The 16,319-nt window shown below is 38.2% G+C and overlaps 1 protein-coding gene across 1 annotated transcript in view; it reads right to left on the bottom strand.

Moving 5' to 3' along the window:
• Positions 1-9,002: 9,002 nt before the first annotated feature.
• Positions 9,003-16,319, bottom strand: part of PPIL4 (peptidylprolyl isomerase like 4) — a 33,966-nt gene continuing 26,649 nt past the window's right edge. The window contains exons 12-13 of the mRNA XM_030853200.3: positions 15,823-15,970; positions 9,003-9,830 (exon numbers count right to left, since the gene is read on the bottom strand). Of these exons, the coding sequence (XP_030709060.1) occupies positions 9,579-9,830; positions 15,823-15,970 (400 nt within the window). The 3' untranslated portion in view covers positions 9,003-9,578. The remainder of the gene's footprint in view (positions 9,831-15,822; positions 15,971-16,319) is intronic.

A 16,319-nucleotide genomic window follows, 5' to 3' on the forward strand; every position in this document is an offset into this window, starting at 1 on the left:
CTATCAAAATAAATAAATAAAAATAAGCATACAAATTTGAAAAAGAATTAAATGGGACTTCTAAAAATGAATCACTGAAATCAAAAATTCATTGGATGGATTAAATAGCCGATTATGTTTATAGGAAGAAAGAAAGAATCAGTGACCTGGAATATAGACCTGAAGAAATTATTCAGAAAACACCATATGGAAAATGAGAGTTAAGATTCAAAGAACCGAATGAGAAGGTTTAACAAAAAACTGATTGGAATTGCAAAAGGAAAGAATAGAATGAATAGAGGAGAGGCAATATTATAGAGAAGTTTCCAGAATGGTGAAAAGTATGAAGCCATCAAACATAGAAATTATATACCAAGAATGATAAATAAAATAAATCCACACCTAGACACATCATAGTGAAACTCTAGAATACCAAAGACAAAGAAAAACCTTTAAAAGCTGCCAGAGCCTTTTCAACAAATCATGCTAGAGTGAGTGGATATCCATAAAAGAACCTCAACCTAAGTATTACCTCTTACTCAAAAGTTAACTCAAGGGCTTCCCTGGTGGCGCAGTGGTTGAGAGTCTGCCGATGCAGGGGACACAGGTTCGTGCCCCGGTCCGGGAAGATCCCACATGCTGCGGAGCGGCTGGGCCCGTGAGCCATGGCCGCTGAGCCTGCGCGTCCGGAGCCTGTGCTCCACAATGGGAGAGGCCACAACAGTGAGAGGCCCGCGTACCACAAGAAAAAAAAAAAAAAATTAACTCAAAATGGATCACAGACTTCAATTTTAAAACTACAAAGCTTTTAGAAAAAGAAAGGTAGGAGAAAAACTTCAGGATCCAGGGCTAGACAATTCTTATTCTTGACACCAAAAGCACGGTCCACAAAAGGAAAAACTGATAAACTGAACTTGAATAAAACGAAAATCTTTTGTTCTACAAAGACCCTGTTAACAGGATGAAAAAAACAAGCAATACGCTGTGAGAAAGTATTTGCAAACAACATACCCAACAAAGACCTAGTATCTAGAATATACAAAGAACTCTCAAAAGTAAAATATCCAATTAGAAATTGGCAAAAAACCATGAAGAGACATTGCACCAAAGGGGATATATGAAGATGACAAAATGAGTACATGAAAAGATGTTCAACCTCGTTAGCAATTAGGGTAATGCAAATTTAAACCACAGTGAGATGTCAGTATACATCTACCAGATGGCTAAAATAAAACATAGTGAAAATACCGAATAGGCAATGATGCAGAGAAACTGGATCACCCATACACTGGAAATGTAAAATGGTATGACCACTCTGGCAAACAGTTTAGCAGTCTGTAAACATTTATGCAAGCAATTACTATATGTTCAGCAATTGCACTCCTGGGCATTTACCCCAAAGAAATGAAGATTCCTGTTCACACAAAAATCAATAGCAGCTTTATCCATTATAGCTCCAAACGGTGAATAACCCACTGTCCTTCAGTGGGTGAATGGTTAAACTGTGGTACATCCATACCAGGAAACACTACTGGCCATAAAAACAAATTAACTTTTTTTTTAAACATTTTTATTGGGGTATAATTGCTTTACAATGGTGTGTTAGTTTCTGCTTTATAACAAAGTGAATCAGTTATACATATACATATGTTCCCATATCTCTTCCTTCTTGCATCTCCCTCCCTCCCACCCTCCCTAACCCACCCCTCTAGGTGGTCACAAAGCACTGAGCTGATCTTCCTGTGCCATGCGGCTGCTTCCCACTAGCTATCTACCTTACGTTTGGTAATGTATATATGTCCATGTCTCTCTCTCGCTTTGTCACAGCTCACCCTTCCCCCTCCCCATATCCTCAAGTCCGTTCTCTAGTAGGTCTGTGGCTTTATTCCTGTCTTACCCCTAGGTTCTTCATGACATTTTTTTTCCTTAAATTCCATGCAACAACCTGTAAGAATCTCTGGAGAATTAGGCTGAATGACAAAGAAGCCAATCTCAGACGGATACACACTATGTAATTCCATTTATATAAAATTCTTGACATGACAAAATTACAGAAATTGAAAACAGATTAATTGGTTGCCAGAGGTTAAGGAGGTACTAGGAGAGGCAGGGCAGTGGGTGTGGCTATAAAAGGGCAACTGGAGGGACCCTTGTAGTAATGGGAATATTCTGCGTCTTCACTGTGTCAGTGTCAATATCCTGGTTGTGATATTGTACTACAGTTTTTTTGGTTTGTTTGTTTGTTTGTTGGCTGTGTTGTGCGGCATGTGGGATCTTAGCTCCCCGACCAGGGATCGAACCTGTGCCCCCTGCAGTGGAACCACGGAGTCTTAACGACTGGGCTGTCGGGGAAGTCCATGTACTACAGTTTTACAAGATGTTACCACTGGGAGAAACTGAGTGAAGGGTACAAGCATCTGTTTATTTCTTATAATTGCATGTGAATCTACAACATGAAAAGTTTAATTAATAACAACAAATATAACAATGTTAAAGCATTTCTTTAGAAATGGTTGAATATGCTTCTTAAATGTGATTATAGACCACTATAATTGTTGACATTCTTTTTAGAAGTTGTGAAATGTTACAACTTATGCTTATGTAGATGCAATCTTCTCAGTGCAGTTCAATAAAGACTATTTATACTAAATATAACAACAACAACAGCAACAAAAGCAACCAGAAAGAAAAGACACATTACCTCCAAAGTAATGACATTAGGAATAATAATGGGCGTCTCCACAGCAATAACGAAAGATAGTAGAACGTCTTCAAAGTGGTGAGAAAAAAATAGCTGTCCACTTAAAATTGTGTATGTAGAAAATCAACTTTAAAGAACATAGGTGAACTAAATACATTTTTGATAAGCAGAAACTAAGGGTTCACCATCAACAGACTGTCACTGAAGAATATCAAATGTTGTGTTTCAGAAGGAAGGAAAATTACATCCTATGTGGAAGATCTGAGATGCAAGAATGGTGAGTAAAGAAATGATTAACACATGGGTAAATCTAACAACTACCTATATAAAAAGAGAAATAACAATGTCTAATTGCTAAGGTTAAAAATCACAAGCTTAGACTAAAATACTGGAGGATTATGGCACAAAAGTTGGAAGAGGGGTGATTGAAACTTAAAGATTTCTAAGATCTTCAATTAGAGAGGAAGGTGAAGATATTACCATTACATTTTAAGTATGGATGGTAAATTCAAAAGCAATTTCCCAAAACAAAGATGAGGGGAAGGAGGGTAGATTTTATGTATTTATTTATTTTATTTACTTTTGGCTGCTTTGGGTCTTCGTTGCTGCACGTGGGCTTTCTCTAGTTGCGGCAAGCAGTGTGTACGCTTCATTGTGGTGCGCAGGCTTCTCATTGCAGTGGCTTCTCTTGTTGCGGAGCACAGGCTCTAGACACACGGGCTTCAGTAGTTGTGGCTCGTGGGCTCTAGAGCGCAGCCTCAGTAGTTGTGACGCACGGGCTTAGTTGCTCCGCGGCATGTGGGATCTTTCCGGACCGGGGCTCGAACCCATGTCCCCTGCATTGGCAGGCAGATTCTTAACCCTGCGCCACCAGGAAGTCCCTAGATTTTCTTTTTTTTTAATGTTTTAAATTAATCCAAAGGAAAATGAAGGGAAAGCAAAAACAAACAAAAAAAGCACAAAATAAGGTGATAGGAATAAATCTAAATATATCAGTAAATAATCAGGACTAAACTCATCAGTTAAGGTTAAGATTAGATTAAATATAATCCAATTTGCTATATGCTGTTTCTGGGACACACTAAAACATCAGGACCAAGTAAGACAAAATTAAAAGGGAAGTAAAAAATCTACTAGGTGTACTGTGAGCATCTTTATGTTAATAAATTTAAAACTTCAATGAAAATGACAAATTCACAGAAAGATGTAGTAACAAAAATGACTGAACTCTTTTTTTAATTTAATTTTTTTATACAGCAGGTTATTAGTTATCTATTTTATACACATTAGTGTATATATGTCAATCCCAATCTGACTAAACTCTTGAGAGAAATAGAAAGGCTAACAATTCTATAATCATTGAAATCTAATCATTAGTTAAATTTTCTCACAAAAGAAACACAAATGTCAGACAATTTTATAGGCACCCTCTATCCAATATTCAAGGAAGATATTTAAATCTTTCTCTTCTATTTCAATAGAAAAAAAAAGAGAACAGTCACTAAGTTATTCTATAACATGGACATCAAATCCAGACAAGAGCAACACAAAAATGGAAGATTATAGGCCAATTTTATCACGGTACTAGAAATTTTAGCCAGCAAGCACTATAAGAACACCACTATCATTTATTGTCCACATAAAAGACCCAAGAGGACTTCCCTGGTGGTCCAGTGGTTAAGACTCCATGCTTCCAATGCAGGGGGTGGGTGCAGGTTCCCTCCCTGGTCAGGGAACTAAGATCCCACATGCCACAAAACATGGCCAAAAAAACAAGAAAACCCTATAAATTTTAAATATAAGACTTTTAGCAAAATGACTGGATATAAGAGGAGTAGTCAAAAATATAACTTCTTAGGTCAGGAAAAAGAAAAAAAAATGTTTTAAGGTATCATTTGTAATAGAACATAAAAGATAAAGAAGCTAGGACATACCTGGTGGCACAGTGGTTAAGAATCCGCCTGCCAACGCAGGGGAGATGGGTTCGAGCGCTGGTCCGGGAAGATCCCACATGCTGCAGAGCAACTAAGCCCGTGCGCCACAACTACTGAGCCTGCGCTCTAGAGCCCGTGAGCCACAACTATTGAAGCCCACGCTCCGCAACAAAGAGAAGCCACTGCAATGAGAAGCCCGCGCACCGCATGGAAGAAAAGCCCCCACTCGCTGCAACTAGAGAAAGCCCGCGCGCAGCAACGAAGACCCAACACAGCCAAAAATAAATAGATAAATACATAAAAAAATAAATACATAAATAAACAAGATAAATAACATTACTCTTCTAAAAAAAAAGGATAAAGAGGCTAGGAGTAAATCTAACAAAAGATGCTCAAAAGCTTTAAAAGAAAACTTCTAAGAACTAAATGGAGGGGTATGCTATCTTTATGAATAGGAAGATTATGAAGATGTTGTTTCCACAAACTAATCTACTGTTTGATTGCAAATTCAGCTGAAGTCCCAACAGAATTTTTTCGGAAACCTAACAAGTTTGTTCCAAAATTGCACAGAAAAAAAGAGCCACGGTATTCCTAATGAAACAGATGGTGGGGTGGGGGGGTTACTGAAATATCAAGACTTCCTATAAAGCCACAGAAATGTAGATGTTTAGTATCAGTGCGGAATAAACAATGAACCAATGGAGTAGAGAGCCCATGAAACAAAACCCACATATATATAGAAACTTATATGACAGATCAATGGGGAATAGATGAACCACTCATAACAGATTTTGGACAGTTGGTTACATCCCTAAGTGGAAAAAAAAAAGTGAATTTGAATTCCTATTATCACACCATACACATATACACATACAATTTAATATGGATTAAAGTCAAATGTAAAAAAGAAAGCTTTATAACCTTTAGAATATGGGAGAACATCTTTATTAAGGACTTCTTAAACAAAATACAAAAAAGCACAAAACACACAGGGAAAGGCTAATAAATTTGACATTAAACTTAAAAATTTGTCTAAAATGCATAACCTAATTTCAATCAAACATCAAGACTTAACTTACAGTTTACAGAAAGTAGAGAGGATGGAGGACACCATGAAGATACCGTCGAATAATTCCAGAATGTGGAATATTCTACAAAGCAACTGGCCTGAACTCTTCAAAAAGTCAATGTCATAAAAAAAATTTAAAAAACATGTGGTTGGGGTGGATGGATGGGTAGGAAACTCTTTTAGATTAAGAGAATAAAATGACAAAACAACATGCAGTTCATGAAGCTTGGTTGAGTCTGGGTTTAAAAACAAACCAACATATAAAAATGACATCCTTGGGACAATGGGAGAAATTTGAGTTTATACTATATATTACATATTATGAGATTACTGTTTGTAATAATAATATTGTGGTGATATAGGACACTTGCTTTTTAGAAAATGCATGGTGAAATACTGAAAGGTGAAATATCATGTTTTCAATTTACTTTCAAATTGTTCAACAACAAAATGTTACTGTTTAATTTGGATGGAATATATATGGATGTTCATTATGTTTCTGTGTTGCTACACACGTATGAAACTTTTCATATTAAAAAGTTGAGGGAAAAAAGTTGGGGGGCATTTACAACTTGTGCCCTCCCAAGGGCATCAATCAGTGAAAAAATAACCACAAACTGAGAGAAAATGTTTACAACATATAACAGTAAAAATGGACTAGTATCCACAATCTATTTTTTTTAACTCCTTAAGAAAAAGGCAGCAACGTAATATAAAATGGGCAAAAGACAGGAAATAAGCTTTTCACAGAGAGCAATCAGGAATGAATATAATATACGTGAAAAGCAGCTCAACCTTGTTAGAATTTAGGAAACGCACATTCAAACAATGAGACTCCCAGTCTGGCCAAAATGGAGTAACAGGGGCAGAATTTCCCTTCCCCATATTAAACAACGAAACACCCGTACAAAATATGTACAATAAAGTTTTTCAGACATTGGACAACTGTGCAGGACAGTGACTCTTGAGAGGAGAACAAACAGGGAAAGTCCTACCATTGCCCAAGCTTAATGCAGGGAGAGCCTGGGCGTTTCCCCGGGTAGAGCACTTAGGGGAGCCAAGGTAAAATCTGTAGGGTAGAGTATTGGAGAGAGGAGCTACAGAGGGAGGATTCCAGATCTACAGAGAGTTCCCCTGAGGCTTCGGCTAATCAGTGTATGCACTTCAGAAAACTACCCCAAGGTGGGAAAGAACCAGAAAAGAATAAGTGGTAAAATTCAAGTTCATACAGGGCTCAGAATGGTTCTCGCTCTCAATAGACAGAGTGGAGAAATCTCATAGTAAACCATGTGTAAGGAAGATTATTCAGAAGGGTATTATCTCAGTAGTGAGCCAAATTAGCCTAGATTAAAGGCTGTTCTGGTCCTATCTCATTAAGTATAAAAGCAAGCTATGAAATGATCAAATTATTTCTAAATAACTATGTCCCAGAACAAAACTCAACATATTAAAAGGAATACAAAAAGCTCTAGCACCCAACAGTATAAAATCCAAAAATTATCAGGTGTGCAAAGAAGGAAATTACAACCCAATAATGAGGGGAAAAAAATCAATCAATAGCAACAGACAAGAAATGACAGATGACAGAATGGTCAAGTATATTGAAACAGTAATGTTCAGTCAGATGTTCCAAAAAAGAGAGGAAAGCAGGAGTCTGGAAGGAGAGACATGGAAGATATAAAAAAGACCCAAATGGAACTTCTAAAGATTAAAAATATAATGTATGAGGTAAAAAATACATTGGACGGGATTAACAAGAGATTAGATACTTAAGGAGAAAACATTAATGAACTTGAGGACATAGCAATGGAAACCAACCTGGAACACAGAAAAATAAATAAATAAATAAAAAGACAAAGAAAAATAAAACAAAACAGAGCACCAGAGTGCTAAGAGACAGTTTTCAAGTAGTCTAACATACAATTAGAGTCCCACAGGGAAAGAAATGAAGGACAGAGACAGAAAAAAAAAATGAAAAAGCCTCCAAAATTCCAAATTTGATGAAAACCATAAATCTACAGGTAAAGAGCCCCAGCAGAAGAAACATGAAGGGGGAAAAAAAAACTACACCAAGCACATCATAATCAAAGTGCTTAACAGCAGTGATCAAGAAAAACCTTAAAAGCAACTAAAGAAAAAGAGGGGCTTCCCTGGTGGCGCAGTGGTTGAGAATCTGCCTGCCGATGCAGGGGACACGGGTTCGAGCCCTGGTCTGGGAAGATCCCACAGCCGCGGAGCAACTGGGCCCGTGAGCCACAACTACTGAGCCTGCGCGTCTGGAGCCTGTGCTCTGCAACAAGAGAGGCCACAATAGTGAGAGGCGCGCGCACCGTGATGAAGAGTGGCCCCCGCCTGCCACAACTAGAGAAAGCCCTCGCACAGAAACGAAGACCCAACACAGCCAAAACTAAATTAAAAAAAAAAAAAGTTTCATACAGAAGAACAAATGTAAGAGTAATAGAAGTCTTCTTGCTGGAAACTACAATAATATACCACCTAACAGCCACTGGATTGGCAAAATTAAAAAGTCTGAAATTAAGACGTATTAGAAAGGCTATGAAACAAAGGTAGTTCATATAGTGCTGGTAGGGATATGACTGGTACAGCCACTGCAGAATATAACTTGGCATTATCTTATAAAGATGAAGATATCCAGGGGCTTCCCTGGTGGCGCAGTGGTTGGGAGTCCGCCTGCCGATGCAGGGGACATGGGTTCGTGCCCCGGTCCGGGAGGATCCCACATGCCGCAGAGCGGCTGGGCCCGTGAGCCATGGCCGCTGAGCCTGCGCGTCCGGAGCCTGTGCTCCGCAACGGAAGAGGCCACAGCGGCTGAGCCTGCGCATCCGGAGCCTGTGCTCTGCAACGGGAGAGGCCACAGCAGTGAGAGGCCCACGTACCGCAAAAAAAAAAAAAAAAAAGATTAAGATATCCATATCACGTGACCAAGCAAATCACTCCTAGATAAAGAATGTTCATAGCAGCATTGTTTGCAATAGCAGAAACAAAAACAAACCCCAAACATCCATAAACAGAAGAATGGATAAATTATGGTCTATTCATATAACATAGCAATAAAAATGAATGACTGGGCTTCCCTGGTGGCGCAGTGGTTGGGAGTCCGCCTGCCGATGCAGGGGACACGGGTTCTGTGCCCCGGTCCGGGAAGATCCCACATGCCGCGGAGCAGCTGGGCCCGTGAGCCATCGCTGCTGAGCCTGCGCGACCGGAGCCTGTGCTCCGCAACGGGAGAGGCCACAACAGTGAGAGGCCCACGTACCGCAAAAAAAAAAAAAAAAAATGACTTTCCAAAAACACTAAGCTGAAAAAAGCAAGTCACAGAAGTAAACGTACTTTATACCATTTATATAAAATTCAAAAACATACAAAACTTAACATTTCATTTAAGGATACGTACATAACGTTGTAAAACTATAATAACAAGCAAGAGAATGACAAACACAAAATACAGAATAATAATTATTTGAGAAGGAGAGGGTACTTTTAAAATGCCAGTAATATTCATTTCCTAAGCTGGCCAATGGGTACACGGCAGATATTATTCTTTATACCTATATATATACATTTGTGTATTTTTGTAGGCATGAAATACTTCATTAAAAATAAAGACTGAAAAATATGAAAGACTTTAAAAATGAAGACTACTATTTATGTATAACAATAAAATTAGTGTAAAAAAGTATACAAAGAAAATGTTCAATTCTTTATTTCTTTCAGTGCCCCGTACAATCAGTATTAATCTAAAAGGGCTATAATCCTACTGTGAAAAAAAAATAACAGGCAGTGTCTTTAACTGCTTTGACACAAAATCTGAACGTCTGGTACTCGAAATTATACAAGAGCAAATGTTAGCCACTCATGTCTGATTCTTCAACTTTCATCTGTACTTAGATTTTTCTTTATCTTTGGATTTCTTGGGACTCCTGCTTCGTTCTCTCTTTTTACTCCTTTCTCTTTCATAGGGATCTGTCTGGTATTTGGATTTGTGACTATTACTATAGTGGCCATCCCTTTCTCGAGATCGGCTACGACTTCGGTTTTGAGGTCGGTCTCTCTTTTCACTCTTTTGCTTCTCCCAACAACTTTCTTCTTCTTCATAGTGACCAAAGCCCATTTCCCTGTAGATATCCTGTCAAAGGAATAAAGTGAATCAGTAAAATAATCATTTTGTACACACTATCAACAAAACTTAGACAAGTCCTCCATTAGTAAGCGGTTTTTACAGCTCAAATTTGAACGCTACCACTAAGGCCAAGAATCTTGTAAGTTAAAACGCAAAAATAATTCAGAAAAAGACTTAACCATTTTCTCATCGATCTCATTATTCTGTACTTACTACTTCAGCTGAACTGAAAGATCAGATCCAAAAACAAGGAACTGAAATAGCCCAATTGAAATAAGAAGCCTTTAGGGTGAAATTGCAATACCAAGAATTCTGGTTATGTGTGGTCACATTTCCACCTCCCCCTCTCCACTCCCCAAAAATGTGGTTCCATCACTGATCTGCAGTGAAACTACTAAAATCCCGATAAGAATCCTATAAAGAAGACATCATTTAAATAACATAGCCAGAAGACGTTTTAGACAGATCAATCAGTCTAAAGAGAAGAGAAAACAGATTCTGAATACTTGGGTCTGAGCAATTATTTTTAAAGTATTTTTTTGTGACAGCTCCTCTCTAAATCTCTAAATAAATTTTCTGGTTTACACTAAGTTGATAAATGGTTTTTTTAAAATCATTATTGACATATTTCTTTAAAATGAGTTAAGAAACACTGAAATAATTCATTGCCCCAAAGAGAACAAAGTGGGTACATTTAGTTCTATTCTCAATAACTAAGGAGCAGTAGTAACGTTTCCATATACAAAAAAGGGCTAGTTACAACACAATTCTATCTCCGCTTGTGTCTTATCCCTGATGAAAATGAGTACCTCCACAAGTGGCGGAAATCTAAGGACGCCAGAGCCAATGCTCTTTTAAGAATAGTTCATAAAATTCAACTTTCTTAAAAGATTTCTCAAAGGAAAGGCAAAATTCTAAGGACTGAACTCCCATGCGCCCAACTCTATCACCTTAGACATTATAATAGTAGATGTAAATATCAAGGTTTAAAACCCAAGTGGTGAAAACCCACGGTTAAGGACTGGGTTTTAAGCAAATGATTCACAATGATTCCATATACTATCTAGATACTGTACATTACGCCTGGCATAGAGATTGCAGTATGTGAAAACAGACCTAACGTGATTGTTACATTCCACAGTGTTTGTGGAATACCTCACTATAAACTGATTCATGATTTCCCACACAATACCAATAGTTCTTGTCATTCTATAAGAGTCCTGGAGGTAGAAAATGAGTAGGTAGTTCAGCTTAACCTTTTATCAACTATTTTCGAGCAAAATGTGACATCCCTAGATAAAAGAATTTTTTGTGCTTCCTGTAACATACACAAAATGTAAATATCTATGTACTATTCTGACTGTACACCTAGTACTTATTTCTGTACTGGTTGAGGCAAGAAACTTTTTAAATGGAGAGACTGTTTTAGCTGATGTATAATCCTATAAAGTCTTCAGCACATTATTATGCAAACAGGCACTTAAATGCTTTGAGTGTTTAAAATAAGAGAGAGAGAGAAAAGATTGTGCAGTATTTAATTCTTTGAAAAAATTGACTAAGCTGAAAATCTGAAATGGACTGAAACCTTAAAAACCTCTCCTACTTGGCACAGTTTTCAAAGCTACACAAGCTTTGAAGTCGGGCAGCTCTAGGTTCAAATGGTCTTTGCCATTTAGACGTGTCAAACAAGAAATGCTCTTGAGGTTAGATTTATCAGTGAAGGTTTCATAGAGAAGTTATAATGGACTTGAGATGAGCCTCAAAGGATGAGTGGGTTAGGGCTTGGAATGGCTTCAAGAAGGCTAATGCAAGGAGTGTTAAGTGAAAATTGAAAAGCAAGGAAGAATGAGTACTGTATGTATGAAGGAGAAAAGTTTAGGCAGCTGGATGAAGCCATGTTAGAACAGATCTAAGTATGTGCTTGCACAGTGCTAAGTGCTTTTGGAGTACAGTATTATCCTCCTTCCAGATATAAGGCAACTGAGACTCAGGAGATCCCCATAGGTTGGAGATAATTATTTCATTGATCAGTAACTCTACATATAAAATTGAAAAGGGGGTGGTATAGAGTAATGAAAAAAATAATACCACATCCAACTGAATTAAAATAAATGTTAAACTTCCAGTCCTCCCACGAAACTATAAGGCCCATGGGCTCGTGGGGTCAGGATCTTCATATCTAAGGTGAGGGAAACAAATCACATGAGCTCTAAGTCCTTTCCAGTATGGACTTTTAAAAATTCTATTTGTTTTATGCATTTAAGACATAAGACAAGATGATTAAACCAACAAGCAGCTGAAAAAAAGAAAGAAAGAAAAAGAACACCATAAAATGTTCAATTTAAGGCACTCAACTTAACCGAGCCAATAATTTCACGTTTAGTAGTCAAAAAATTAAAAAATCAACCAAAAACTGTCCTTGCTGAGGTCTCTGGGAGTAAATCAGAGGTTTAGTTACATCTAAATCACTAAAATAATATTAAAAGATGACAATGACAACAAAAAGTCCCAAATTATAAGAACACTGAACACCTATGAAAACCACAGAGGAGACAGGCAACTAGTCTGAGTACCTCTCAGCCAGGCAGCCCACGGCCGAGTACTCATTTCCTGTAACCCCAGTAAAACTCAAACCTCAAGAACACAGTAACCAGCTCTGGAATTAAGACATGTGGTGGAAAAATTAAACAGAGATTTCGAATTGAACAGTAAGGCTGTCATTCAATAAAAAACAAAGCCCTTGAAGAAGTAAGTTAAAACATTCTTAGGAAACTAAGCTCACCAAGCAAAACACCACCGAACAGGAAAATTTGAGCTATACCTGAAAATTCCCTAGCACTGAAAATTCCCTTTAATGATTATGTTTTTGAGATTAAAATCAAAAGGATAAAAAGCAGAATAACAGAAAAAACTGGGCCCACTGAAATCTTAAAAATGGATGCTATTTCATTAGGAAGAAGAGAAAATTAGTACAGCTATATTATTAAATCAAAGTACAAAATCAGAAACAATTGCTTTAATACACTTCGAAGGGAGAGATAAAGTTAGAATATTATTGCAGAAAGAGAAAGACATTTGCTACTGCTGCTGTAAAGTTTTAAGTAATCAAACAGCAAGATAAAAAAGATTCACAAAAAGGCAGGGGTGCAAGGGTGGGAACCACAGACTTAAAATGCAGCCAGTCTTTGGAGTTTTTAAAGATGTCTGATTATCTCAAACACACCAATGTGTATTTCGGGCCTAAATTCATCGAGGAATCCATGTACAAGCGCAGGATGAGCAGCTGTAGCTATAAGCAACACATGGTGGGTGGGGGGATTAAGGAGTTTTAGGGGAAAACCTGCTAAATATTCACAGAAGTGTGATACAGGCACCATTAAAAAAGATGCTGGGGTGACCTTCGGCTAAATTAATAGAGTATAAAAACTAAGAGGGAGATGTTCCTATTGGATGACATTGGAATATTATACTATGAGACAAATTATATTGGAATTAACAACTGGAGTTAGGAAGGAAAACTGCTGACAGGAATATATTCCAGGTAAGAAGATTTAGAAAAGAAACTGACAGAAATATATTCCAAGTAAGAGGAACAGCAGTAAGGGTGCAAGTCCAAATTTAAATTGTGGTTCCATTACTTATTAGCTGTGAAAAACCACTGGCAAGTGGCTGAACCTCTTTATTCTTTACTTTCTTTTCTGTGAATGGAGACAATAGTATCCACCTCGCATTATAAGGACACAGAGACGTTACTATTACTGATTCATGTGAGGATTACTTGAAGGATTGACAAGGATGTAACTTAAAAACTGAGGGCAGGGGGCTTCCCTGGTGCCGCAGTGGTTGAGAGTCCGCCTGCCGATGCAGGGGACACGGGTTCGTGCCCCGGTCCGGGAAGATCCCACATGCCGCAGAGCGGCTGGGCCCGTGAGCCATGGCCGCTGAGCCTGCGCATCCAGAGCCTGTGCTCCCCAACAAGAGAGGCCACAACAGTGAAAGGCCCGCGTACCGCAAGAAAAACAAAACAAAAAACAAACGGAGGGCAGAGCATAAATGATGGGAATCTTTAAGTAGTAAAAGGTTTATGGAAAGAGGAGAGATTAGATCTCTGCTGGATGACAGCAAGGAGTAGGAAGATCGGCTGTCGAGAAAATAGGGTGCTAAAAATATATATAAAAAATACGGGGCTTCCCTGGTGGCGCAGTGGTTAAGAATCCGCCTGCCAATGCAGGGGATAAGGTTTCGAGCCCTGGTCCGGGAAGATCCCACATGCCGCGGAGCAACTAAGTCCGTGCGCCACAACTGCTGAGCCTGCATTCTAGAGCCCACGAGCCACAACTACTGAGCCTGCGTGCTGCAACTACTGAAGCCTGCACGCCTAGAGCCCGTGCTCCGCAACACGAGAAGCCACCGCAATGAGAAGCCCATACACCGCAACGAAGAGTAGCCCCCCCTCGCCGCAACTAGAGAAAGCCCGCACGCAGCAACGAAGATCCAACGCAGCCAAAAATAAATAAATTTAAAAAAATGCATTTGCTGACAATTTTTAAAATGAAGAATAAACCATAAAATACATAAAATGGTTACCTTTGGGGAAAGAAGAAAAGGGGGAAAGGACAGGGATGGAAGCTAGGTTTTCTATACGTACCATTTTGTAGATTTTACTTTGGAACCATACAATTATTATTATTATTATTTTTGCGTTACGTGGGCCTCTCACTGTTGTGGCCTCTCCCATTGCGGAGCACAGGCTCCGGACGCGCAGGCTCAGCGGCCATGGCTCACGGGCCCAGCTGCTAAGCAGCATGTGGGATCTTCCCAGACCGGGGCACAAACCTGTGTCCCCTGCATCGGCAGGCGGACTCTCAACCACTGCGCCATCAGGGAAGCCCCAATACAATTAGTTTTTTAAATGACAAAACAAAAGAAAAAATTTTAAGCTATCCTTAAACATCAAAAAGAACAAGTTAATTTAAATATGAATCCAGTTAATGGCCTTACCAGAGAAATGATTCCAAGTGATTTAAAACACAATGATTTGACTGTAAAAATAACAGTAACAGCCAGTGTAGAAAATGTTTGCACACACATTTTTTTTCTTTTTCACTTAATCGTAACGTGCCTGGACAATAAATATTATCTCGATTTCACAGAGGAGGAAACTGTGGCTCAAAAAACTTAAATAACTTGATGAGGTCGCATCAATGATTAGCAACGTAGAAATCTAAACCCAGCTTTTCTGACAGCAAATCCTTTACTTTGCCAATCACACTACATCTCTCCATCTCAGTGTCTTTGCTTAACATTCTCACAGTCTTGAGTCCCCTCTGCCAACTGAAAGCCTCCTCGTCTACCAGGGCCCAGGTTGAAATGCCCTTACGTGGCAAAAACCATAGCAAGGGAACATAACATAATCTGCTTTTCAATTAACTGAGAGTCAAAATGCAGGCTGGAAATGATTCCTTCTCTTTATAATTAATTTTCTCTGGGGAATTTTTATTATCATTGTCTTAGAAAAAGCATTGTTCAAGAAAGCTTTGGGGATGATCAAGCTAATTATTAGTGCTGCTTTTATTTCATATATACCATATGGAAGGGCATAAACGTTTTTCAGGTCCTAAAACCTCAAGACCTCTAAGTGCTGTACATAACACTTGGTGAGAAATTAACATGATACATTATAAGAACTTTTTTACCATAACCACACTTGTTTTTGGTGGGAATAAGTGAGTGTCCACAGGTATGAAAATCACTCTTGCCTCACAATGTGGAACTATATGATATATTAAGTTATTTCAAAAACAATCTTTTATAATCTGTTATATATATTCTTGAAAATTAAAGTTCATTACCCTAGTGAAACCATTCTACATCTTAAGAGTTAGGAACACATCCATCCCTGTTCAGGACTATACCCTTATCTCCTAAATTAAGATGTAATTTACAAATGGATGAAATATTTATTTCTCTACAGCTAAGTCTGAACATCAGTAAGTACCTGATTTGTATTTTTGACTGGCATATAGTCCTCATCTTCTTTTTCTTCAGAGCAGTGGCGGGTTTTCTTCTTGTGTTTTTTACTTGTGTGTGAGTAACCTGACTTTGAGTCTTCTGCCTGCTCATCTAGTATAAGATCATATTTTGCACTGCAGCAGCTAGTTAAGGACAAACATGAGAACTGACACCGGTAATACATCAAAACATACGAATCTGGTAAACAAAGTAGGCCATGAGGTTAAAGGTAACTTTTTAAAGCAAGAAACATCTCAGAAGCATAGAGTATATTTCTAAAACAAAACTAATTCATATTTTACTTCATTACAGAGTCAGGAAAAATGGAAAGAACACCTGTCTTTAATAAACGGTTATAAATTGGTAAGTGGGCCAAAAATATAGAGAGTAAAAAAACAAAATGAAAAATATAAGTAGCATAAAAAATAAGGAAGCATATTTGTCAATAATGAAAAACTTAAACTTAGAAAATGAGGCACATTT

This window comes from Globicephala melas, chromosome 14 (assembly GCF_963455315.2).
Source record: "Globicephala melas chromosome 14, mGloMel1.2, whole genome shotgun sequence".
In the NCBI taxonomy this organism is placed as follows: Eukaryota; Metazoa; Chordata; class Mammalia; order Artiodactyla; family Delphinidae; genus Globicephala; species Globicephala melas.